General features: G+C 42.7%; 1 protein-coding gene across 3 annotated transcripts in view; it reads left to right on the top strand.

Annotated features, from left to right (window-relative positions):
* tbc1d4 (TBC1 domain family, member 4) overlaps window positions 1-27551 on the top strand; it is a 158389-nt gene that overhangs the window by 121222 nt on the left and 9616 nt on the right. For all 3 annotated transcript variants that reach the window (XM_029666306.2, XM_029666220.2, XM_029666394.2), the window contains 6 exons: window positions 3753-3917; window positions 4207-4365; window positions 4732-4976; window positions 10491-10650; window positions 19105-19274; window positions 24769-24945. In XM_029666306.2, the coding sequence (XP_029522166.1) occupies window positions 3753-3917; window positions 4207-4365; window positions 4732-4976; window positions 10491-10650; window positions 19105-19274; window positions 24769-24945 (1076 nt within the window). The remainder of the gene's footprint in view (window positions 1-3752; window positions 3918-4206; window positions 4366-4731; window positions 4977-10490; window positions 10651-19104; window positions 19275-24768; window positions 24946-27551) is intronic.

Below are 27551 nucleotides of genomic sequence, written 5' to 3'. Positions count from 1 at the left end.
CTCCTTCCATCAGCAAGGGCATTGAAGATGAAACGTGGTTGGGTCTTTCAGCATGACAATGATCCCAAACACACCGCCCGGGCAACGAAGGAGTGGCTTCATAAGAAGCATTTCAAGGTCCTGGAGTGGCCTAACCAGTCTCCAGATCTCAACCCCATAGAAAATCTTTGGAGGGAGTTGAAAGTCCGCGTTGCCCAGCAACAGCCCCAAAACATCACTGCTCTAGAGGAGATCTGCATGGAGGAATGGGCCACAATCTCTCCCTCAACGTGATCAAGACAAAAGGAGATGATTGTGGACTACAGGAAAAGGAGGACCCAGCACGCCCCCATTCTCATCAACGGGGCTGTAGTGGAGCAGGTTGAGAGCTTCAACTTCCTCAGCGTCCACATCACCAACAAACTATCATGGTCCAAGCACGCCAAGACAGTCGTGAAGAGGCCAAAACCTTTTCCCCCTCAGGAGACTGAAAAGATTTGGCATGGGTCCTCAGGTTTTTACATCTGCATCATCGATAAACATTTTTACGTTCAAGCGGCTCTGCTGTGAAGTCATGACTTGCGACATACGCCTAGTTTCCTGAATCGGGTCACATATAAGGCTAGTAAGCATAGTTAGTTTTAGCTGGAGTTGGATATCCGAGGCGATAGCTAGAGTGATGTCTGATGGGATATAGTTAGCATTAGTTTGATATCTGAGATAGATAGGCTATGTATAAAAACACCAAAGCTCCTGTCAAGCTGTTGTTTCTGTGTCCCTGTTTCTTTTGGGAGGGTCACAAAGCCCTCGCTTGCGTCTCACTTCTGTTTGTGGTTCTGGAACACAACTATTTGTAGAATGTCTGGTTGGAATACACACATTTAACTGTGAATTAACACTTTTACACCATCCGGAAACAAAACAATCGCTAGGCCCCTAGGCACTTCATACCGTATACATCCAAAATAATGACCTTCTGATGTGCTAGAAGCAGTCCCTCATGAATTTTTTAAATCTGCGATCGCCCAAAATTTTGCAAAATCAACCATGTTCTGCATTTCAAGAGAGGGCTTGCAAATTTGACCAATCACCTCACTATTACCACATAAAACGGTCAAATTATTTAGTCTAGTTATTGTCAAAATGATTAAAACAGTGTGCCATTTTAGTCACATCACATTTGTATTGCCTCAATAACCTACAGTTAACTTAAATCACTGACTTCCATGAGCACAAACATACATATAGCCTTGTCCTACCATCATTTTCGGCATAACATCCGTCCGCATGATTTTCTTCCCAACAGCCAAATTGGCAGAATAACACAGCAGATACTAAATCCCACCCCTTGAGAGGGGACTAACATTTTCCCCTTGACTTTTTCAGTTGGTGGCACCAGCCCATGATTTGGTCTCACTTGTTTTTTTCCACGCAATAGAAAAAACACGAATCACCCTAGAAAATCATTTACAGTGCTTTAGACTGTGTAAGACTATTGAGGTGGTGTTTCATCTGGATTCTGACATGTCCAAACAGGAATGCATGATTCAAGATATTTTGATAGGCAACCTAATCCAGTGATTTGTCATGAATTGTGCGTTGACAATAGGGTATTGTTGCTTTATTTTACTGTTAAAAATAGGGCTCCAGAATTTTTCACATTTTGTTGTTCAAAGGAGATATGTGTTTACATCTTTATGTGCACTAATATCAAGACATCATTTATTTTGACTAATTCACCAATTGAGGAAGCGGAATACTCAAAACACATTAGCTAGATCGCTAACACTAAATATAATACCCACTGTCAGTGGTGTAAAAATACTTGAAAGTACTACTTAAGTAGCTTGTTGCGGTATCTGTACTTTACGATTGATATTTTTGACAACTGTTACTTTTATTCCACTACATTCCTAAAGAAAATAATGTACTTTTTACTCCATACATTTTCCCTGACACCCAAAAGTACTCGTTACATTTTGAATGCTTAGCAGGACAGGAAAATGGTCCAATTATCAAGAGAACATCACTGGTCATCCCTACTGCCTCTGATCTGGCAGACTCACTAAACAGAGAACATCACTGGTCATCCCTACTGCCTCTGATCTGGCAGACTCACTAAACAGAGAACATCCCTGGTCATCCCTACTGCCTCTGATCTGACAGACTCACTAAACAGAGAACATCCCTGGTCATCCCTACTGCCTCTGATCTGGCAGACTCACTAAACACAGATGCTTCGTTTGTAAATTATGCCTGAGTGTTGGAGTGTGCTGCTGGCTAACTGTAAATTAAAAATCATGCCATCTGGTTTGTTTAATATAAGGAATGATAAATTATTTGTACTTTTGATACTTAAGTATATTTAAAACCAAATACTTTTACTCAAGTAGTATTTTACTGGGTGTGACTTTCACTTTTTCTTGAGTCATTTTCTATTAAGGTATATTTTCTTTTACTCAAGTATGGATATTGGGTATTTTTTCCACCACTGCTACCCTATGCACTCGCAATTGTGTGTTTCAGATCTTAAAGCCATCTCAAATATCTTGGTCGTAAAATAGTTCCTATCGAACTCGTTATTAAGAGATTTTAAAGCAGAGATTTGAAAACAGAAAGCAGAGAACAACAGTAGTTGCTTCCAAAGCTATTTATTTCCCACAATTGGATTTTGAAATGTTATACAATCAGTAACCTTTTTTCTTTCTCACGGAGCCCAAATCATGTGGCTCGCTCACCACAGCAGCAGGCCTCAGCAAAACAGGCCCCAGCGACAAAAACACGCAGAATGCGACAGTGGTAGCAGTCTGGAGCCCTGCCCTTCGCATACTGTAGCTATATTGTAGTGGTCTGATAGGTTGAAGCAACCTAACTAGCTAGCATTATCAATCTGTTATTACATGAGCGTATATATTGGAATGATGCACTTTCAGATGTTTCTTGAGGTTTGTAGTATTTTTCCCTGTCAACTTGTTGGTACAAATCCTTTCTTCTCCTGTGGAAACGTTGCATTTGGTCTTGTTTGAATCAACATGATAAGTAAAGTGGCTCCAAATGTTGCCCCTTTTTCGTCAATGATTCGTTGCAACCAAATTGGTGACCAGTTACCGGACAGAGAGGTGACTCGTGAATGACTTGGGCATGGTATTTGTTTGACACTTTATTGCAACATTGCAATGAGAAAGCCTTACAATTCTGCTAACCTAACTAGCGTAGTAGGCGTTAAGTAAACACCTGATACTAGATCCCCCTACATACTGGTCTTGACGAGAAGAAGAAAAGAACTGTCTAGGGAGGTTCTGTTCTGCACTGTTCAACCAATCTGGTAAACATGGAGGAGTTAAGATGGAGTGTCAGCTTGTTAACATCCAAAAGCAGATGTCGTGTCACAGGCTCCCTTTCCATTTCCCCTGAAAACTGGAACATCCGGTTGTTGGGGAATCGGCAGAGGCTATAATTCTGCTAATGTCATTCATGCTTTTCATTGGACCAAACAAATAACACTGAAAAGCTCTTAATGTCTCCAAAAACTCTTGTCAAGTCCACCTACTTGTCAGATTTTAGTCACAGAGATAATTGTCTCGTTTTTGCCAACTGAAATGAAAAATCCTCTTTGTTTAGTTAGAGTTTTTTCTGGGTCTATATAGCCAGTTATCATCTTGTCACTTGCCACTGAAAAATGTAACATTTTCGTCACTGTTTTTGTTGGTGAAATTAACACTGCTTTGATCTCTCTCTGATCTTGACCTCTCTGTGTAACCTCTCTCCGCTAGCAAGTCGAGACGAGCTGCACATCCGGAAGATGAAGCTGGACTACCAGGAAGTGGGGACATGCATTAAAGACGTGCTAGCCTTCTGGGACAGGAAGCTGAGCGTTCCGGGCAGAGCCAAGGTCGTCCCGTTGGACAAAGAGGAGGTCCACAATGCAATCTCTAAGGGTGAGCGAGAGAGAGAGCGATAAGGGTTAAGGTGTGTGTGTTGGGTGGGTGGGTGGTCCGTGTGTGTGCTGAAGTCCCCCTCTTTCTGCAGCTGCCCCACATGTTTGTTGTTTGTACTTGTGTGTGTGCGCGTTGTATGTCTGTATTAGTATGGTTGCCTGTCTTTGCTAATCTATGTATTGCATGTGTAATGTATTGTGTTTATCTTCCTACCACATCCTACACTTTCTCCATACTCCTGACACATCCAACGCTCTGTACTCCAAAACATCTTCATCTCTGTCCCCAGGTGTCCCTAAGGGCAGGCGTGGGGAGGTGTGGCTCCTCTTCTCCCAGCAGCACCGCCTGAGACACCGTCTGCCCCCCGGCCGCCACGCCCCAGACACCCCCTACCAAGACCTGCTGAAGCAGCTCACGGCCCAGCAGCACTCCATACTAGTTGACCTGGGTATGTGCATGTATTCACACACACACAAACAAAGACACACATGCACGCTGGCACACATGCATACACACACACTCCACCAGGACTGCCCAGTAATACTCCATGTGTGCACATGCTTGTTTATGTACTAGAGGAGGCTGGTGGGAGGAGCTATAGGAGGACAGGCTCATTGTAATGGCTGGAATGGAATAAATGGAAGGGTATCAAACATATGGAATCCGTTCCATTTATTCCATTCAAGCCATTACAATGAGCCTGTCCTCCTATCGCTTCTTCCACCAGCCTCCTCTAGTACATACCCACACCAAAGCAAACACACACCAATTGATTGATTGGTGTATTTATTTCTTATTTGAATGAATTCAATAGGTCGGACGTTCCCCACCCACCAGTACTTCTCAGCCCAGCTGGGTGCAGGGCAGCTGTCCCTCTACAATCTGCTCAAGGCCTACTCTCTGTTAGACACTGAGGTGGGCTACTGCCAGGGCATCAGCTTTGTGGCAGGTATCCTGCTGTTGCACATGAGTGAGGACCAGGCCTTTGACATGCTCAAGTTCCTGATGTACGACCTGGGCTTCCGCAGACAATACAGGCCTGACATGACTTCTCTACAGGTAGGGGGATGGATGGATGGATGGATGGAGGGAGGGATGGATGGAGGGAGGGAGGGAGGTGTTTGCTGGACCTCTAAGAGGACATTTTGGTAATGCTTTATTTAAAAGCCCAGTTTAAAATACCAGATTTTTTTATTTTATTTAGTATTCACCTGGTGTTTATATGGTATTACCTAAGAAACTACTAGTAAATAAGGGATAAAATGATATCTCTCTTCCGCACCTGCTGTCTCGACCTCTGAATGATCGGCTATGAAAAGCCAACGGAAATGTTCTACTGAGGTGCTGACCTGTTGCGCCCTCTACAACAACTGATATTATTATTTGACCCTGCTGGTCATCTATGAACGTTTGAACATCTTCAAGAACTATGTAAACTCCACCAGCACACCCAGAAGAGGACTGGCCACCCCTCAGAGCCTGGCTCCTCTGTAGGTTTCTTCCTAGGTTCCTGTCTTTCTAGGGAGTTTTTCCTAGCCACTGTGCTTCTACATCTGCATTGCTTGTTCTTGGGGTTTTAGGCTGGGTATCTGTATAAGCACTTTGTGACAACTGCTGATGTAAAAAGGACTTTATAAAATACATTTGATTGAGTGATTGGTTTCCTTTATGTAGGCAGTTATCTGTATGTGATAACAATGACAACTTGCTAGCACTTTTACCACAAATAATTCAACACAATAACATCCTGGCACAAATGGTACATAGTGACGCTTGTGTCAGTGAATCATTGGCCACTCATGTCAGGGCTCGTTCCACTTTTGCGAGCTCTGTTCAGTTTTTCCCCCCCCTTTTTAAAGACAGAAGCTAGGGCAACAGTGGGTAGGAGTAGGGTTCCATTCCCCTTGAAAATAAAACAATCTCACAAGGGGGTCTCACCTGGGAAGTATGACGATGATGTATTTATTTGTTTTTGTTAAGGATCCCCAGCTACTCTTTCTGGGATCCAGCAACATTAAAGGCGTTAAATACAATTTCAAATATTACGTAACATTTCATTTCATAACACTTCTCCCAACACATTAGGTGTGTTCCCTCAGGCCACCGCTCTACTATCACATACAGCAAACAACAACCAACCCCATATCCAAACCTTCCAAACTGTTCTGTTAGTCTTGGCTATACATTACTAGCTTAGCCATGTAGCCTGTTCTGACTGGTAAATGCACAAGCAGGCGTGGTAAAGTTTAATCTATCTGGCAACTCAGGGCTGGTTTATGGCCAACCACTGCCCTTCTCAGGCCTTTAACTGTGTTCTTATTGGGCTCTGCTAAGGCCAACCCAAAGTTCACACAGGTGGTATGTTTTTCTCCATTGTTTCTTTATCAGTGTTGACAAACCTTCCACTGTTAGTAACTGGGTGAGTTAACTTTTGATTTGTGATTCTTTTTCTATTTAAGCGCTCGCTAGGTTCAACTATCGGACTATTCTGTCAGGGCTGGAGCATGCTTGCGTCACTTTAGGGTCATTTTTGGTCTTCATCTGTTATTCTCTTCTCTAAGGAGCCGTGTCAGGGTGAGGAAAGTAAGGTATCTGACCGTCTCTCCACTTTTAGGAGATGGCGTGGTTGGTAGCTGTTTATCTTGTTAGCTACCCTTTCTGACTGTGTTGTGTGGAGTAGGAGTAAGCTAACATCAAGTCAGCTATAGGCCTATGCAGTCAGATGTTCAGGAGTAATAACTATGTCAAACCATCTAGCCAGATCCTGCATGTATGCGTATCATATGTGTGTACTGTGTTGTAAGTGTGTTTCAAGGATGATGTCTGACTATGTCCAAATAACTGTACTTGTGTTCATAGTACTCTGATTGGGAATGAGAAAATATACACTCATTTTGGGTCTTCATCTCGTACGAATTCGCAAAATGAACGAATGCCGGGGAACAAGCACTATTGCACAGTGGAAGATGCCTTCTCAGTAATGATGAGCCTAGTATGCTTTTTTTGTTGTTGGAATAAACCAAATATTCCTATTTTGCCCATGGGCCGCAGGAATCTTTTTTAAGCATAATTTAGATATTTTTCTAATTAGCATTTTTGACATTGGGTAGGCTATTTGTTAGTTATAGATGTACTATCTTTGCCTAAATTCAGTTTAGGTGGCAAAACAAGCAAGTATAGTGTAGAGAATAATTGTAAACCGCTGTGAAATATCTTTTCCATAAGCAAAAATGTTGTACTTTCAGCTGTTTGAAGCTGGTATTCAAAACCAAACATAAAAGATGCAAAAATGTAACTTAAGAACGGGAAGAAGCTAAAATTAGCGCACATAGAACAGATCTACCGCTTCTTAGACTTGCTTTGAATTAGAATGACAGATCTACTGTATAACTCACATTTCTATGTGAATTTGGTCAGGTCGCCCAAAAAGTGACTTATTGCAACTTTAACTTGTATATAATTTGATACAGTACATGCAGCTTCTCTTCTGTCATTACTTGATGCCAGTAGCGTGCCGTGGTTCTGGGGCGTGGGCCTTCAGTGAAGTCCTACACAGTCCCACCCGAATTAATCCACCTCTTATTACCATCATTATGATGCCATGGCTCTAGACACTATACATTTAGACAGAAACGCAGTATAACCAGGCGTTGCGTCACCTTGAAATTGACATTTTTATTCAGAGAATTGCAGGGGAAGAGTACAATACCTTTTCATTGTGCAGCTTCGTTGCCCTGCCCGCTTGTTCGTTGAGCTGTAGATCCACTCGGGTGTCCCCAAACGTTTTCAAAAGCACCATTGCTTGTAAGTGCCCAGCCGTACTTTGGTGTCTCGTTGCTGCCTTGGTTAGACAACTCAGGTTTACGAAGCCAGTGTGGCTCCAAACACCAAATCGATCACTTGCAAATAATAGGCATTCCCAGCAGTACAGTTTGCAGTGCTTCTCGGAGCCTGTGAGTCATTCATAGTTGAAAGTGGCGAACAAACCCCTTTCCCTCCTGTGACAGGCTTTGTAGCGTCGGCGTCTACCTCTCCTGACAATGTCTAACTTTTCTTGAAAAGTTTGTCTTGAGAATGGCGTTATAATTATATCCTCGACCAAATCAATATCTTCTCCTTCCGCCATTGTGGGTTGAAAAAACAGCTTAGTAGTACGCAAATTAATTTGTTGATCAATTTCAGTTTCCTAGTTCTGAGACCTGCCTCTCAATATTGGTAATCCAATCAAAAGACGTGCACGCGCTACGCCTGCTCGCTGGCTCCTGTGTAACACTGGAGCCAGCCAGCAGGCGTACAATAGCCAACTCTAAAGCTGATTGGTTGACACTAAATTTTAATTTCCATTCACTTTAAGCTACAAGTGCCCGCACTGTTAATTCTGAAGGCCTGAGGGCAGATTTTAGACCCCTGGCAACACATGATGGCTGAATATGATTGGATAAAAAATCGAACATAAAGTCCAGCCCTCCAAATCTCAACCTGGGGCTGGAAGCAGTGCAACCAAGAGGAACGCTATGAAATGAAGAGTGTAACTCTTACTCTGGGGAATAATTTAATACATATTTGTGGGAAAATATATATATATTTTTTTTATATATTCTGATGATGTTTAGGCCAGCAGAGAAGGCCTTGCTGGCCCTGACGGCCCACCACTGCTTGATCGTCAAGATGAACTGAAATACTATGTGGTTGAAAGTGAAATACTGTCAGCTTTTATGTTGTGGGGGGGGGGGGACAAATGGCAGGAAATAATGTAATTGTGCATTCTCAGTATGGATGAGCCTGGTACGTTGATGTTTGTTGCTTACTGCATTCATTTTTTACCAAAAGGTATGTAGTGTGATTAGTACCCAGTATGTAGTTTTAGTAAGTACTAGACAAGACAGACTTTGGACACAGTCTGTGTTCCAAATAGTATGTCGTTTTATTAAGTAGACAAGACAGATTTTGGACACATGTGGTTTCATGTTAAATCAAGGTTGAATGATGAGAGAGGCCTGTAATTTTCATCATAGGTACACTTCAACTATGCCAGACAAAATTAGAAAAAAATCCAGAAAATCACATTGTAGGATTTTTAATGTATTTATTTGCAAATTATGGTGGAAAATAAGTATTTGGTCACCTACAAACAAGCCAGATTTCTGGCTCTCACAGACCTGTAACTTCTTCTTTAAGAGGCTCCTCTGTCCTCCACTCGTTACCTGTATTAATGGAACCTGTTTGAACTTGTTATCAGTATAAAAGACACCTGTCCACAACCTCAAACAGTCACACTCCAAACTCCACTATGGCCAAGACCAAAGAGCTGTCAAAGGACACCAGAAAAGAATTGTAGACCTGCACCAGGCTGGGAAGAATCTGCAATAGAGGTAAGCAGCTTGGTTTGAAGAAATCAACTGTGGGAGCAATTATTAGGAAATGGAAGACATACAAGACCACTGATAATCTCCCTCGATCTGGGGCTCCACGCAAGATCTCTCCCCGTGGGGTCTAAATGATCACAAGAACGGTGAGCAAAAATCCCAGAACCACACGGGGGGACCTAGTGAATGACCTGTAGAGAGCTAGGATCAAAGTAACAAAGCCTAGCATCAGTAACACACTACGGCGCCAGGGACTCAAATCCTGCAGTGCCAGACGTGTCCCCCTGCTTAAGCCAGTACATGGCCAGGCCCATCTGAAGTTTGCTAGAGAGCATTTGGATGATCCAGAAGAAGATTGGGAGAATGTCATATGGTCAGATGAAACCAAAATAGAACTTTTTGGTAAAAACTCAACTCGTCGTGTTTGGAGGACAAAGAATGCTGAGTTGCATCCAAAGAACACCATACCTACTGTGAAGCATGGGGGTGGAAACATCATGCTTTGGGGCTGTTTTTCTGCAAAGGGACCAGGACGACTGATCCGTGTAAAGGAAAGAATGAATGGGGCCATGTATCGTGAGATTTTGAGTGAAAACCTCCTTCCATCAGCAAGGGCATTGAAGATGAAACGTGGCTGGGTCTTTCAGCATGACAATGATCCCAAACACACCGCCCGGGCAATGAAGGAGTGGCTTCGTAAGAAGCATTTCAAGGTCCTGCAGTGGCCTAGCCAGTCTCCAGATCTCAACCCCATAGAAAATCTTTGGAGGGAGTTGAAAGCCCGTGTTGCCCAGCAACAGCCCCAAAACATTACTGCTCTAGAGGAGATCTGCATGGAGGAATGGCCCAAAATACTAGCAACAGTGTGTGAAAACCTTGTGAAGACTTACAGAAAACGTTTGACCTCTGTCATTGCCAACAAAGGGTATATAACGTATTGAGATAAACTTTTGTTATTGACCAAATACTTATTTTCCACCATAATTTGCAAATAAATTCATCACAAATCCTACAATGTGATTTTCTGGGGGGTTTTTTCTCGTTTTATCTGTCATAGTTGAAGTGTACCTATGATGAAAATTACAGGCCTCTCTCATCTTTTTAAGTGGGAGAACCTGCACAATTGGTGGCTGACAAAATACTTTTTCCCCCCACTGTATGTACTGATCTGTGTGTGCACGTGTGTCTGTGTGCGTGTATATTTCAGATTCAGATGTACCAGTTGTCCAGGCTGCTGCACGACTACCACAGGGAGCTGTACAGCCACCTGGAGGAACACGAGATCTGCCCCAGCCTCTACGCAGCCCCATGGTTCCTCACACTCTTTGCCTCCCAGTTCCCACTCGGATTCGTCGCACGGATATTTGGTAAGCAACTGATTATAAAGTAGGGAAGTATGTGCGGATTCATTTATGTTTTTCTCGACAGACTTTGTCACACATCGCCACTGAACATTTGTATGTGGATATTTTTGAATGTCCCAGGTGTGCCTAGGGCTGTTACGGTAACCTTATTGCTGCCACACTTATGTTGCGCAACATTTCTATAGGCTATGCAATTGCATGAGAAAACAGAGTTTTGTCCTCTATTAAAAATTGGAGGATCCCATCAGCTTTCTATAGGCTAGGTCTTCTATATTTGTTTCTCAACTTTCCTAATATTAAGAACGTTACTTATATTTACAACAGGAGTATAGCCTACCTGGCTGGCATAAAAATGAATCACGGAAAAAGGATCCTCCATTCGCTATTTACATTGCATTCTGAAAGTATTCAGACCCCATGACTTCTTCCATATTTTGTTAGGTTACAGCCTTATTCTAAAATGTATTCAATCTTATTTTTTTCATCAATCTACACACAATACACCATATTGACAGTTTTTTTGTGCAAATTTATGAAATATCACATTTACATAAGTATTCAGAGCCTTTGCTCAGTACTTTTGGCAGTGATTACAGCCTGGGGTCTTCTTGGGTATGACGCTACAAGCTTGGTACACCTGTATTTGGGGAATTTCTCCTATTTTTCTCTGCAGATCCTCTCAAGCTCTGTCAGGTTGGATGGAGAATGTCGCTGCACAGCTATTTTCAGTTCTCTCCAAAGATGTTGGATCAGGTTCAAGTCTGGGCTCTGGCTGGGCCACTCAAGGACATTCAGTCACTCCTGCGTTGTCTTGGCTGTGTGCTTAGGGTCATCGTCCTGTTGGAAGGTGAAACTTCGCCCCAGTATGAGGTACTGAGCACTCTGGAGGTTTCCTCCAGACGTGACACTTGGCATTCAGGCCAAGGAGTTCAATCATGGTTTCATCAAAAAAGAAAATCTTGTTTCTCACGGTCTGAGAGTCCTTTAGGTGCCTTTTGGCAAATTCAAGTGGTCTGTACCTTTACTGAGGAGTGGTTTCCATCTGGCCATACCATAAAGGGCTGATTGGTTGAGTGCTGCAGAGATGGTTGTCTTTCTCCACAGAGAAACTCTGGAGCTCTGTCAATGTGACTATCTGGTTCTTGGACACCTTCCTAACCTAGGCCCTTCTCCCCCGATTGGTCAGTTCGGCCGGGCGGCCAGCTCTAGGAAGAGTCTTGGCGGTTCCAAACTTATTCCATTGAAGAACGATGGAGGCCACTGTGTTCTTGGGGACCTTCAATGCTGCAGCAATTTGTTGGTACCATTCCCCAGATCTGTGCCTTGACACAATCCTGTCTCAAAGCTCTACGTACAATTCCTTCGACCTCATGGCTTGGTTTCTGTCAACTGTGGGACCTTATATCAACAGGTGTGTGCCTTACCAATCAATTGAATTTACCACAGGTGGATTCCAAACAAGTTGTATAAACATTTCAAGGATGATCAATGGAAACAGGATGCTCCTGAGCTCAATTTCGAGTCTCATAGCAAAGGGTCTGAATACTCAAATAACTAAGGTATTTCTGTCTTTTATTTGTAATAAACTTGCAAACATTTTTATAAACCTGTTTTCGTTTTGTCATTAATTAAGGGGTATTGTGTGTAGATTGATAAGGCTGTAACGTAACAAAATGTGGAAAAAGTCAAGGGGTCTGAATACTTTCCGAATGCACTTTCTAGACAGGTGGATGATAATGGTCCATTTTAAATCAAAACTAATTTCATATTATTTAGTACATGTAAAGACAAGATTAAATGAAGAAAGCCTAGTGGGTGACCATATTAGCCTGTCTGTGAATGATATATTATCAATGAATGAAGCAAAACTAGGCAAGAAACAGTGAATGCCTTCTTTTTTTTGTTGACTTTATATCATAGTCGCACACCTCATGTAGCCTAGCCTAAATGTTTTGATAAGGTTTGTATCACAACTAAAAATCAAATCAAATGTATTTATATAGCCCTTCGTACATCAGCTGATATCTCAAAGTGCTGTACAGAAACCCAGCCTAAAACCCCAAACAGCAAGCAATGCAGGTGTAGAAGCACGGTGGCTAGGAAAAACTCCCTAGAAAGGCCAACACTTAGGAAGAAACCTAGAGAGGAACCAGACTATGAGGGGTGGCCAGTCCTCTTCTGGCTGTGCTGGGTGAAGATTATAACAGAACATGGCCAAGATGTTCAAATAATAATAATCACAGGCAGAACAGTTGAAACTGGAGCAGCAGCACAGCCAGTGTCAGGTAGTCCTGAGGCATGGTCCTAGGGCTCAGGTCCTCCGAGAGAGAGAAAGAAAGAAAGAGAGAATTAGAGAGAGCATACTTAAATTCACACAAGACACCGGATAAGACAGGAGAAGTACTCCAGATATAACAAACTGACCCTAGCCCCCCGACACATAAACTACTGTAGCATAAATACTGGAGGCTGAGACAGGAGGGGTCAGGAGACACTGTGGCCCCATCCGAGGACACCCCCGGACAGAGCCAAACAGGAAGGGTATAACCCCACCCACTTTGCCAAAGCACAGCCCCCACACCATGAGAGGGATATCTTCAACCACCAACTTACCATCCTGAGACAAGGCCGAGTATAGCCCAAAAAGATCTCTGCCACGGCACAACCCAAGGGGGGGCGCCAACCCAGACAGGAAATTCACATCAGTGACTCAACCCACTCAAGTGACGCACCCCTCCAAGGGACGGCATGGAAGAGCACCAGTAAGCCAGTGACTCAGCCCCTGTAATAGGGTTGGAGGCAGAGAATCCCAGTGGAAAGAGGGGAACCGGCCAGGCAGAGACAGCAAGGGCGGTTCGTTGCTCCAGAGCCTTTCAGTTCACCTTCACACTCCTGGGCCAGACTACACTCAATCATATGACCCACTGAAGAGATGAGTCTTCAGTAAAGACTTAAAGGTTGAGACCGAGTTTGCGTCTCTCACATGGGTAGGCAGACCATTCCATAAAAATGGAGCTCTATAGGAGAAAGCCCTGCCTCCAGCTGTTTGCTTAGAAATTCTAGGGACAATTAGGAGGCCTGCGTCTTGTGACCGTAGCGTATGTGTAGGTATGTACGGCAGAACCAAATCAGAGAGATAGGTAGGAGCAAGCCCATGTAATGCTTTGTAGGTTAGCAGTAAAACCTTGAAATCAGCCCTTGCCTTGACAGTAAGCCAGTGTAGGGAGGCTAGCACTGGAGTAATATGATCAATTTTTTTGTTCTAGTCAGGATTCTAGCAGCCGTATTTAGCACTAACTGCATTTTATTTAGTGCTTTATCCGGGTAGCCGGAAAGTAGAGCAGTAGTCTAATTTAGAAGTAACAAAAGCATGGATTAATTTTTCTGCATCATTTTTGGACAGAAAGTTTCTGATTTTTGCAATGTTACGTAGATGGAAAAAAAGCTGTCCTTGAAACAGTCTTGATATGTTCGTCAAAAGAGAGATCAAGGTTCAAAGTAACGCTGAGGTCCTTCACAGTTTTATTTGAGACGACTGTACAACCATCAAGATTAATTGTCAGATTCAACAGAAGATCTCTTTGTTTCTCGGGACCTAGAACAAGCATGTCTGTTTTGTCCGAGTTTAAAAGTAGAAAGTTTGCAGCTATCCACTTCCTTATGTCTGAAACACAGGCTTCTAGCGAGGGCAATTTTGGGGCTTCACCATGTTTCATTGAAATGTACAGCTCTGTGTCATCCGCATAGCAGTGAAAGTTAACATTATGTTTTCGAATGACAACCCCAAGAGGTAAATTATATAATGAAAACAATGGTGGTCCTAAAACGGAACCTTGAGGAACACCGAAATTTACAGTTGATTTGTCAGAGGACAAACCATTCACAGAGACAAACTGATATCTTTCCGACAGATAAGATCGATGATAAAGGTATCGATGGTATCAAAAGCAGCACTAAGGTCTAGGAGCATGAGGGCAGATGCAAAGCCTCGGTCTGATGCCATTAAAAGGTAATTTACCACCTTCACAAGTGCAGTCTCAGTGCTATGATGGGGTCTAAAACCAGACTGAAGCATTTCATATACATTGTTTTTCTTCAGGAAGGCAGTGAGTTGCTGCGCAACAGCCTTTTCTAAAAATTTTGAGAGGAATGGAACATTCGATATAGGCCGATAGTTTTTTATATTTTCTGGGTCAAGGTTTGGCTTTTTCAAGAGAGGCTTTATTACTGCCACTTTTGGTGAGTTTGGTACACATCCGGTGGATAGAGAGACGTTTATTATGTTCAACATAGGAGGGCCAAGCACAGGAAGCAGCTCTTTCAGTAGTTTAGTTGGAATAGGGTCCAGTATGCAGCTTGAAGGTTTAGATGCCATGATTATTTTCATCATTGTATCAAGAGATATAGTACTAAAACACTTGAGTGTCTCTCTTGATCCTAGGTCCTGGCAGAGTTGTGCAGACTCAGGACAACTGAGCTTTGAAGGAATACGCAGATTTAAAGAGGAGTCCGTAATTTGCTTTCTAATAATCATGATCTTTTCCGCAAAGAAGTTCATTAATTTATTACTGCTGAAGTGAAAGCCATCCTCTCTTGGGGAATGCTGCTTTTTAGTTAGCTTTGCGACAGTATCAAAAATACATTTCCGATTGTTCTTATTTTCCTCAATTAAGTTGGAAAAATAGGATGATCGAGCAGCAGTAAGTGCTCTTCGATACTGCACGGTACTGTCTTTCCAAGCTAGTCGGAAGACTTCCAGTTTGGTGTGGCGCCATTTCCGTTCCAATTTTCTGGAAGCTTGCTTCAGAGCTCGGGTATTTTCTATATACCGGGGAGCTAGTTTCTTATGAGAAATGTTTTTAGTTTTTAGGGGTGCAACTGCATCTAGGGTATTGCGCAAGGTTAAATTGAGTTCCTTAGTTAGGTGGATAACGGATTTTTGTCCTCTGACATCCTTGGGTAGACAGAGGGAGTCTGGAAGGGCATCAAGGAATCTTTGTGTTGTCTGTGAATTTATAGCACGACTTTTGATGCTCCTGGGTTGGAGTCTGAGCAGATTATTTGTTGCAATTGCAAACGTAATAAAATAGTGGTCCGATAGTCCAGGATTATGAGGAAAAACATTAAGATCCACAACATTTATTCCATGGGACAAAACTAGGTCCAGAGTATGACTGTGACAGTGAGTAGGTCCAGAGACATGTTTGACAAGACCCACTGAGTCGATGATGGCTCCGAAAGCCTTTTGGAGTGGGTCTGTGGACTTTTCCATGTGAGTATTAACGTCACCAAAAATTAGAATATTATCTGCTATGACTACAAGGTCCGATAGGAATTCAGGGAACTCAATGAGGAACACTGTATATGGCTCAGGAGGCCTTTAAACAGTACCTATAAAAGTGATTTAGTAGGCTGCATAGATTTCATGACTAGAAGCTCAAAAGATTTTATTCTTTGTAAATTGAAATTTGCTATTGTAAATGTTAGCAACACCTCCGCCTTTGCGGGATGCACGGGGGATATGGTCACTAGTGTAACCAGGGGGTGAGGCCTCATTTAACAAAGTAAATTCATCAGGCTTAAGCCATGTTTCAGTCAGGCCAATCACATCAAGATTATGATCAGTGATTATAGTCAATGAACTAATGTTCATTGACTATAATTGCCTTTGAAGTAAGGGATCTAACATGAAGTAGCCCTATTTTGAGATGTGAGGTATCACGATCTCTTTCAATAATGACAGGAATGGAGGAGGTCTTAATCCTAGTGAGATTGCTAAAGCGAACACCGCCATGTTTAGTTTTGCCCAACCCAGGTCGAGGCACAGACACGGTCTCAAAGGGGATAGCTGAGCTGACTACACTGACTGTGCTAGTGGCAGACTCCACTAAGCTGTAATCAAAGCAAAGGATGGATACTTTGAAGAATCTCAAAATCTCACTAAAGTGGCCAAATAACTTCATAAAATTAAGCACATTAATCCACTTTACAACCGGTATAGAGCATAATTGGCATATGCAGCGTGTGAGTTTTAAGATTGTGGAAGATTATTTTCACCATAAACATACACCTTTATAATAAAAGCATAACATGCATTATCGCATTTGTGGTCACTTTTGAGAAGGGTATTCTCCTGATTAATTGGTTGCATTTTGGAACATTCGCACTTATAGCTTACTGCAGTGTGCGCATTGCTGGGCTTATAATGTGAAAAAATGGCCTAATAGTTTATTAACATTTTAAGCTAAACGTTCTGATCTGTTGTGTCAGTCACATTGCTATAAAAAAAGTAGTGGTTGTATTCATTTGGGATCTATCGCATCCCAGACTTTTTTTCTATCTCACACAGAATAGAATAGGTCAACTTTTGTACTAATGGGGATACTGAAGTGATTTTATCATGTAAATCTTGGTGGGGCAAACAAAAAAAATCTATTTATGATGCATGCCAGCAAAGCCATTGCAAGCCAATGATACATTAATTGCGCTATAACAGTAACAAATGGTGCCCACAAACTGTTAGGACCTACAGAAGCTGTCCCAACAGCAGAGCTTTCTTTTCAGCACCATGGAGTGAATCTTTACCACTGCTACACCTGGCTATCAGAGGAGCCTTGTCTGACAGCGACACTGTTCATTCAGCCTCATTTACTGCCATTTAAAAAAAAAAACATAGCTGATATGGCCGAATTGCTTAAACAAATGTGGTTTCTACTGACAATTGAGATGTACAAACTATGGCATAAGAGAACGACGGGCGGATGAGAGGCAATCTGTAATTTTTATTAAGACAATGAGCGAGCTAGGACAGACACACTCAATATAACTATTTGTTCAGACAGAATTCAGAACATGGGCTGTTCTAACAGTATTCTCCCTGTACACCAAGTCAGAAGGATAAATAAAGGGGGCACATAAGCAGACATTGAACGCTCTTACAATATTCGATGATTACATTTCTCTAAAACAGGATATAGGCTTCATGTGGACCATCAAGTCAGAACAGTCAGAACAAACTATGAAATAACACATATGGAATCATGCAAAGCTGTCATCAAAGCAAAGGGTGGATACTTTGAAGAATCTCAAATATAAAATATATTATGATTTGTCTAACACTTCTTTGGCTACTACATGATTCCATATGTGTTATTTCATAGTTTTGATGTCTTCACTATTATTCTACAATGTATAAAATAGTACAAATAAACAAAAACCTTGGAATGAGTAGGTGTGTCCAAACTTTTGTCTGGTACTCTATATATATTGTTTTGCTAAACAGGTGGGGCTCTGCTGTTCGTTAGGCCTACTCATCTTGTTGGCTGACGAATAGTAAATGTGTACAGTTCTTCCAACATCTTCAATATGCGCCTCGGAATTCGATAAGGTCGCGAACAGTTGCATCCCGATGTGTCTGTCTTCACTTGTAGCCTGTGAGAAGGACCCGATCACGTGAAGGACATTGGCTAATAAGAATTGAGATATCTGAGCGAGCCATGTGAGTGAGAGGTGCTTCAGAGCACGCAGCCGGGAGAAGGGAATTATAACTATTATCAGCCCAAGGGCACAACGACCATTGGCTGCAAAAGGCATACATTTTTTAGGGGGCATTACGACCACAAAGGAGATGCCACCGGGAAATTTGAGGCATTATCAAATGCTTGTCAAATTGTGAATGAGAGACTGATGAAGTGTGTGTAGCCTGCACAAAAAAACAATGTAGAGTTTATGCCTTTCATGCAACTTCTTTCAAATCATGCATCCTTAGAATGTATAAAAAATCTAAACATATAGCCCAATGTTTGTATCACAACTAAAGTTGCATAAATAACTCTAAATTAAGCATATAGGAGGACCTGTTTCTTTGTTAACCACTCAACACAGAATAGCCATGTGTGCACTCCCTCAAATCATTTGGAGAAAATATCCTTTCTATTTTATTCAGCTTTGTTCAATTGTATTCTTCATACTATAAAATAATGCCACGGAATTCTCAGCAAATCTTGTCTGCTAAATTAACTAGTGTATCCCAAAGTGATATGACATGGCCAGATCAGGTGTAGGCTATGTTACATGGATTTATTAGACTTTTTAAAATGTAGATGTTCCAAAGTTCTGCATCAGTGGCTTGTAGGCTGTGTGTGGAAGCCAGGAGATGCTAAATGTGTTTATGTTAATTAACGGTAATTTACCGCGAGACCAGCAGCTATTTGTTTGACAATCACTGGCTGATAAAATTTCATGACCACCACAGTCCTAGGTGTGCCACTGTACTTCCACAAACCTGTGGCTTACAGTCAGTTTCACACCCTTATCTTCAGACTATTTTACTCACATTGAATCAGAATTACATTGAATCAGAAAAACGGTTTTCTTGTTTTTCCTACCTTCTCTGTTCTCTCTCTCTCTCACACACACACACCCATTCAGCCCTTGTCTCTGTGTTCTATGTCATAGATATCCTATTTGCCCAGGGGAGTGAAGTGATCTTTAAGGTGGCTCTGTGTTTACTGAGCAGTCACGAAGGGGAGATAGTGGAGTGTGATAGCTTCGAGACCATCGTGGACTACCTGAAAACTACAATTCCCAACCTCACCCACACCCAGATGGAGGAAACCATCTCAAAGGTACAGTTGGGGGGGGAGACATTAAAAGTTCACTGTTGGTGGTATATAGTGAATAGGGTGTCATTTGGGATGCACACGTGTAGTCTTGGGATGCACAAAATTGAGATTCTCCATTGAAAGCGCTTCACTGAGATGGCATAGCAGTTCAGACGTCTTTTGTCCTCGTCTTGTCGTGTCGTGTATATATATATATTTACAACTTTTTTCACATACATTTTATTTTTATTTTCCATCAACTCATCTTCAATACACTCTCCTGCAACCTGCCTCACCAATTGATATGTATAAATACGTATTATTTACCTCAAATCTGCAATCCTCCAAGAAGCTAGCCAGAAGCTAGCCAGAAACTCCAAGAAGCTAGCCAGAAGCTAGCCAGAAGCTAGCCAGGAGCTAGCCAGAAGCTAATCAGAAGCTAGTTAGCTTCTTTACTGGCAACTCGTTAGTATTCAGCTAACCACGGTTTGTGGTCATCAGCTATCCTTTAACTCGAAAATCTATCGCCAGTTTTTGCACGGCGCAGCGGCTCGGAACGGAACATACCGGACCGATTTTTCTCTCCATGTCCCTGGATTTCAACTGCTCTCTGGACATTCACTCCCGGATCTCACAGCTAGCTGGCTGCTATCCGTGTGTCTATCTGCTTTCGTCGATTCGGAGCAAACATCAATTACTCCGGAGCTAGCCAGCTCCGTCAATCACTCCTGAGCTCCGTCAATCACTCCTGGGCTGCAGTCACCTATCCGGACCCGTTTACTGCCACGCGGAGCCCCACCGGGCCTTCACAACTGGACTGCCGACGTTATCTACCCGAAGGAGATCCGGCTGGCTCCTCCGTCGCGACGTTACCTGAACGCCCATCTGCGGCCTGCTAACCGTTAGCTGTCTTACCGGCTGCTCTCAGAATAGACAATCGGACAATTTATTTATTTTTATTATTATTATGTTTCTTCTTGGGCCTCTATAACTATATCTATTGTTTTTATTTTTTGTTGTTGTGTGATTTGGACTAATCCCCTCTACAACACGGAACTCCACTAATCTACTGACGGAACGCAAGAGGTGGCTAACAACAGACCTCCATCCTATGCTAGCTTGCTACCGATGTCCTGGCTAGCTGTCTAAATCGCCGTGACCCCCAAACCAACCTCTCCACTCCCTGGACCCTTTTGATCACTCGACTAAGGATGCCTCTCCTTAATGTCAATATGTCTTGTCCATTGCTGTTCTGGTTAGTGTTTATTGGCTTATTTCACTGTAGAGCCTCTAGTCCTACTCACTATACCTTATCCAACTTATTAGTTCCACCACCCACACATGCAATGACATCTCCTGGTTTCAATGATGTTTCTAGAGACAATATCTCTCTCTTCATCACTCAATACCTAGGTTTACCTCCACTGTATTCACATCCTACCATACCTTTGTCTGTACATTATACCTTGATGCTATTTTATCGCCCCCAGAAACCTCCTTTTACTCTCTGTTCCAGACGTTCTAGACGACCAATTCTTATTGCTTTTAGCCGTACCCTTATTCTTCTCCTCCTATGTTCCTCTGGCGATGTAGAGGTGAATCCAGGCCCTGCAGTGCCTAGCTCCACTCCTATTCCCCAGGCGCTCTCTTTTGATGACTTCTGTAACCGTAATAGCCTTGGTTTCATGCATGTTAACATTAGAAGCCTCCTCCCTAAGTTTGTTCTTTTCACTGCTTTAGCACACTCTGCCAACCCGGATGTTCTAGCTGTGTCTGAATCCTGGCTTAGGAAGACCACCAAAAATTCAGAAATTTTAATTCCAAACTACAACATTTTCAGACAAGATAGAACTGCCAAAGGGGCGGTGTTGCAATCTACTGCAAAGATAGCCTGCAGAGTTCTGTCCTACTATCCAGGTCTGTACCCAAACAATTTGAACTTCTACTTTTAAAAATCCACCTCTCTAAAAACAAGTCTCTCACCGTTGCCGCCTGCTATAGACCACCCTCTGCCCCCAGCTGTGCTCTGGACACCATATGTGAACTGATTGCCCCCATCTATCTTCAGAGCTCGTGCTGCTAGGCGACCTAAACTGGAACATGCTTAACACCCCAGCCATCCTACAATCTAAACTTGATGCCCTCAATCTCACACAAATTATCAATGAACCTACCAGGTACCCCCCAAAGCCTTAAACACGGGCACCCTCATAGATATCATCCTAACCAACTTCCCCTCTAAATACACCTCTGCTGTCTTCAACCAAGATCTCAGCGATCACTGCCTCATTGCCTGCATCCGTAATGGGTCAGCGGTCAAACGACCTCCACTCATCACTGTAAAACGCTCCCTGAAACACTTCAGCGAGCAGGCCTTTCTAATCGACCTGGCCGGGGTGTCCTGGAAGGATATTGATCTCATCCCGTCAGTAGAGGATGCCTGGATATTTTTTAAAAATGCCTTCCTAACAATCTTAAATAAACATGCCCCATTCAAGAAAATTAGAACCAGGAACAGATATAGCCCTTGGTTCTCCCCAGACCTGACTGCCCTTAACCAACACAAAAACATCCTATGGCGTTCTGCATTAGCATCGAACAGCCCCGTGATATGCAGCTGTTCAGGGAAGCTAGAAACCGTTATACACAGGCAGTTAGAAAAGCCAAGGCTAGCTTTTTCAAGCAGAAATTTGCTTCCTGCAACACTAACTCTAAAAAGTTCTGGGACACTGTAAAGTCCATGGAGAATAAGAACACCTCCTCCCAGCTGCCCACTGCACTGAAGATAGAAAACACTGTCACCACTGATAAATCCACCATAATTGAGAATTTCAATAAGCATTTTTCTACGGCTGGCCATGCTTTCCACCTGGCAACTCCTACCCCGGTCAACAGCACTGCACCCCCAACTGCAACTCGCCCAAGCCTTCCCCATTTCTCCTTCTCCCAAATCCATTCAGCTGAAGTTCTGAAAGAGCTGAAAAATCTGGACCCCTACAAATCAGCCGGGCTAGACAATCTGGACCCTTTCTTTCTAAAATTATCTGCCGAAATTGTTGCCACCCCTATTACTAGCCTGTTCAACCTCTCTTTCGTGTCATCTGAGATTCCCAAAGATTGGAAAGCAGCTGCGGTCATCCCCCTCTTCAAAGGGGGGACACTCTTGACCCAAACTGCTACAGACCTATATCTATCCTACCATGCCTTTCTAAGGTCTTGAAAGCCAAGTCAACAAACAGATTACCGACCATTTCGAATCTCACCATACCTTCTCTGCTATGCAATCTGGTTTCAGAGCTGGTCATGGGTGCACCTCAGCCACGCTCAAGGTCCTAAACGATATCTTAACCGCCATCGATAAGAAACATTACTGTGCAGCCGTATTCATTGATCTGGCCAAGGCTTTCGACTCTGTCAACCACCACATCCTCATCGGCAGACTCGACAGCCTTGGTTTCTCAAATGATTGCCTCGCCTGGTTCACCAACTACTTCTCTGATAGAGTTCAGTGTGTCAAATCGGAGGGTCTGCTGTCCGGACCTCTGGCAGTCTCTATGGGGGTGCCACAGGGTTCAATTCTCGGACCGACTCTCTTCTCTGTATACATCAATGAGGTCGCTCTTGCTGCTGGTGAGTCTCTGATCCACCTCTACGCAGACGACACCATTCTGTATACTTCCGGCCCTTCTTTGGACACTGTGTTAACAACCCTCCAGGCAAGCTTCAATGCCATACAACTCTCCTTCCGTGGCCTCCAATTGCTCTTAAATACAAGTAAAACTAAATGCATGCTCTTCAACCGATCGCTACCTGCACCTACCCGCCTGTCCAACATCACTACTCTGGACGGCTCTGACTTAGAATACGTGGACAACTACAAATACTTAGGTGTCTGGCTAGACTGTAAACTCTCCTTCCAGACCCATATCAAACATCTCCAATCCAAAGTTAAATCTAGAATTGGCTTCCTATTTCGCAACAAAGCATTCTTCACTCATGCTGCCAAACATACCCTTGTAAAACTGACCATCCTACCAATCCTCGACTTTGGCGATGTCATTTACAAAATAGCCTCCAATACCCTACTCAACAAATTGGATGCAGTCTATCACAGTGCAATCCGTTTTGTCACCAAAGCCCCATATACTACCCACCATTGCGACCTGTACGCTCTCGTTGGCTGGCCTCGCTTCATACTCGTCGCCAAACCCACTGGCTCCATGTCATCTACAAGACCCTGCTAGGTAAAGTCCCCCCTTATATCAGCTCGCTGGTCACCATAGCATCTCCCACCTGTAGCACACGCTCCAGCAGGTATATCTCTCTAGTCACCCCCAAAACCAATTCTTTCTTTGGCCGCCTCTCCTTCCAGTTCTCTGCTGCCAATGACTGGAACGAACTACAAAAATCTCTTAAATTGGAAACACTTATCTCCCTCACTAGCTTTAAGCACCAACTGTCAGAGCATCTTACAGATTACTGCACCTGTACGTAGCCCACCTATAATTTAGCCCAAACAACTACCTCTTTCCCAACTGTATTTAATTAATTTATTTATTTTGCTCCTTTGCACCCCATTATTTTTATTTCTACTTTGCACATTCTTCCATTGCAAAACTACCATTCCAGTGTTTTACTTGCTATATTGTATTTACTTTGCCACCATGGCCTTTTTTGCCTTTACATCCCTTCTCACCTAATTTGCTCACATTGTATATAGACTTGTTTTTTTTGTTTTGTTTTTTTACTGTATTATTGACTGTATGTTTGTTTTACTCCATGTGTAACTCTGTGTCGTTGTATGTGTCGAACTGCTTTGCTTTATCTTGGCCAGGTCGCAATTGTAAATGAGAACTTGTTCTCAACTTGCTTACCTGGTTAAATAAAGGTGAAATAAAAAAATAAAAAAAATATAAAAAAAACTGGCCCTACATTTACATTATATGGGGCCCTTGAGTAAGGCACTTAACCCTGAACTCTAGATGCCGTGTGTGTGTGTGTTGTCTCGGGGTTGGGCAGAGCAAATAGACTAATTTTCGTTTCAACAATGAACAGTAAAGCACTATTCTGTTTGATTTTGTAGCTCAAACCCATGAGTGCTCATGATGAGTGCAGTGCTTGTGGACATGAGTGACTTTGGCCATAAATATAGAGAGCGGTTGTGGAAGAGGCAAGCCTGCTCTATTTTATGACGACAATCCATAAGAGCACATGACACACACCCTGCCCAAGGAGGACTGTAAAGACCTTTTTGTGGCTCTTGATTTGCTTGTAGTGGGATACACACAGTACACAAAGGCTGTGCTTATGTCTTATGAGTAGCAGATCTGGGTTCAAATGTTTATTGAAAGGTCGTGAGTAATCTCCAGCACTTGTTTTTTCTACTTATTACCTGACTGTACAGGTGTGGGCGATTTTGACTTTCTCTTTGCGGTTGCCAGGTGTTTGACACAGAAGTTGATGTTTTTCAACTCTGGGTTGCCAGGTATATATACTTTGTAATTATGTGGGTTGCCAGGTGTTGGACATGGACATCTCGAAGCAGCTACATGCTTATGAGGTGGAGTACCACGTGCTGCAGGACGAGACGGTGGATGCTGTGCTCCAGTCAAACGACTCAGACCGTCTGGATAAACTGGAGAAGACCAACAACCAGCTGAAGAAACAGAACATGGATCTGCTGGAGAAACTACAGGTGGGAAACTGGCTCAATTCAATTCAAACTTAGTTTCCTCAGGGCAATTCATTTTGCAGTCAAGGAGTACATAAGACACAATATAGTCCAAAAAGCCATCTTACCCCAGATTCTATTCTATTCTACTCTTTACATTATGAATATCCCAGAAGAAGAAAGAGGAGCACTCAAATGTCAGCAATGATCTTTGAGGTTCAATGTAGGGGCAAACAGACGGGCTTACATTTCGGTGTGTCAGAGGCCTTCCTCAGAGATGCTCATCTTGTCAAGTGTTATGGGTTAAGATGTCCCTCCGTTGACCTTTGTATGCAAGCTGTCTGGTACGACGCTCACAGTATATACAGTACACACAGAACAAACAAATAAACACGTTTTGGAGTTGATATGCACTGCTTCAGTCTGCCAGTAGATGTCACCAGAGCACAACCCCAAACACAGTATAAGAAATAAAAAGGAATGGGTCTCAATTCTCCATCCAAGGAATTCTCCCTTTTTAATCCATTCTGTAGACCATTAAATTGTCTGTCTGTCTGTCTGCAGATGAGGTCACAGCTGAGGAATCGCAGGGATTAAGGATTGACACATATTTGGAGAGTGAAACCCCTTAGTAAATGTTAACAGAAAAGAGAACATGCTAGTCTTAATGTTTCTACTGTGTTTTTAAACAGGAACACACACCCACACGACACAGCCACTCAGTCAATCATTTACCTACTACATTGTCCCATATCAATATTCTTGTAAAAACATGGTCTAGATCAGGGCTGTCAAACTCATTCCACGGAGGGCCGAGTGTCTACAGCTTTTTGTTTTTTACTTTCAATTAAGACCTAGACAACCATGTGAGGGGAGTTCCTTAGTAATTAGTGACCTTAATTCATCAATCAAGTACAAGGGTGGAGCGAAACCCCGCAGACACTCGGCCCTCCGTGCAATGAGTTTGACACGAGTTTGACACACCCTGAATCAGGGCTGTGAATTGCCAGGGACCTTACAATACAATGTTATCACGGAACTTAGGTGCCAATACGATATGTATTGCGATTCTCACGATTATATATATATTATGTATATACATACACTTAGGTTGGAGTCATTAAAACTCATTTTTCAACCACTCAACAAATTTCTTGTTAACAAACTATAGTTTTGGCAAGTTGATTAGGACATCTACTTTGTGCATGACACAAGTAATTTATCCAACAATTGTTTACAGACAGATTATTTCAATTAGAATTCACTGTATCACAATTCCAGTGTGTCAGAAGTTTACATACACTAAGTCGGCTGTGCCTTTAAAAAGCTTGGAAAATTCAAGAAAATGTCATGGCTTTAGAAGCTTCTGATTGACATCATTTTAGTCAATTGGAGGTGTACCTATGGATGTATTTCAAGGCCTACCTTCAAACTCAGTGCCTCTTTGCTTGACATCATGGGGAAATCAAAAGAAATCAGCCAAGACCCCAGAAAAAAAACTGTACACCTCCACAAGTCTGGTTCATCCTTGAGAGCAATTTCCAAATGCCTGAAGGTCCCATGTTCATCTGTACAAACAATAGTACGCAATTACAAACACCATGGGACCACACAGCTGTCATACCGCTCAGGAAGGAGACGCATTCTGTCTCCTAGAGATGAACCTACTTTGGTGCGAAAATTGCAAATCAATCCCAGAACAACAGCAAAGGACCATGTGACTATGCCGGAGGAAACAGGTACAAAAGTATCTATATCCACAGTTAAACGAGTCCTATATCAACCTAACCTGAAAGGCCGCCCAGCAAGGGAGAAGCCACTGCTCCAAAACCGCCATAAAAAAGCCAGATTACGGTTTGCAACTGCACATGGGGACAAAGATTGTACTTTTTGGAGAAATGTCCTCTGGTCTGATGAAACAAAAATGGAACTGTTTGGCCATAAAGACCATCGTTACGTTTGGTGTAAAACGGGGGAGGCTTGCAAGCCGACGAACACCATCCCAACTGTGAAGCACGGGGGTGGCAGCATCATGTTGTGAGGGTGCTTTGCTGCAGGAAGGACTGGTGCACTTCACAAAATAGATGGCATCATGAGGTAGTCAAATTATGTGGATATATTGAAGCAACATGTCAAGACATCAGTCAGGAAGTTAAAGCAAATGGGTCTTCCAAATGGACAATGACCCCAAACATACTGGCAAAATGACTTAAGGACAACAAACTCAAGGTAATGGAGTGGCCATCACAAAGCCCTGACCTCAATCCTCTACAACATTTGTGGGCAGAACTGAAAAAGTGTATGCGAGCAAGGAGGCCTACAAACCTAACTCAGTTACACCAGCTCTGTCAGGAGGAATGGACCAGAATTCACTCAACTTATTGTGGGAAGCTTGTGGAAGGCTACCTGAAACGTTTGACCCAAGTTAAACAATTTAAAGGCAATGCTACCAAATACTAATTGAGTGTATGTAAACTTCTGACCCACTGGGAATGTGATGAAAGAAATAAAAGCTGAAATAAATCATTCTCTCTACCATTATTCTGACATTTCACATTCTTAAAATAAAGCGGTGATCCTACCTGACCTAAAACAGGGAATATTTACTAGGATTAAATGTCAGGAATTGT

Source organism: Oncorhynchus nerka, linkage group LG1, assembly GCF_034236695.1.
Source record: "Oncorhynchus nerka isolate Pitt River linkage group LG1, Oner_Uvic_2.0, whole genome shotgun sequence".
In the NCBI taxonomy this organism is placed as follows: Eukaryota; Metazoa; Chordata; class Actinopteri; order Salmoniformes; family Salmonidae; genus Oncorhynchus; species Oncorhynchus nerka.
This window is presented reverse-complemented; position numbering and strand designations above follow the sequence as displayed.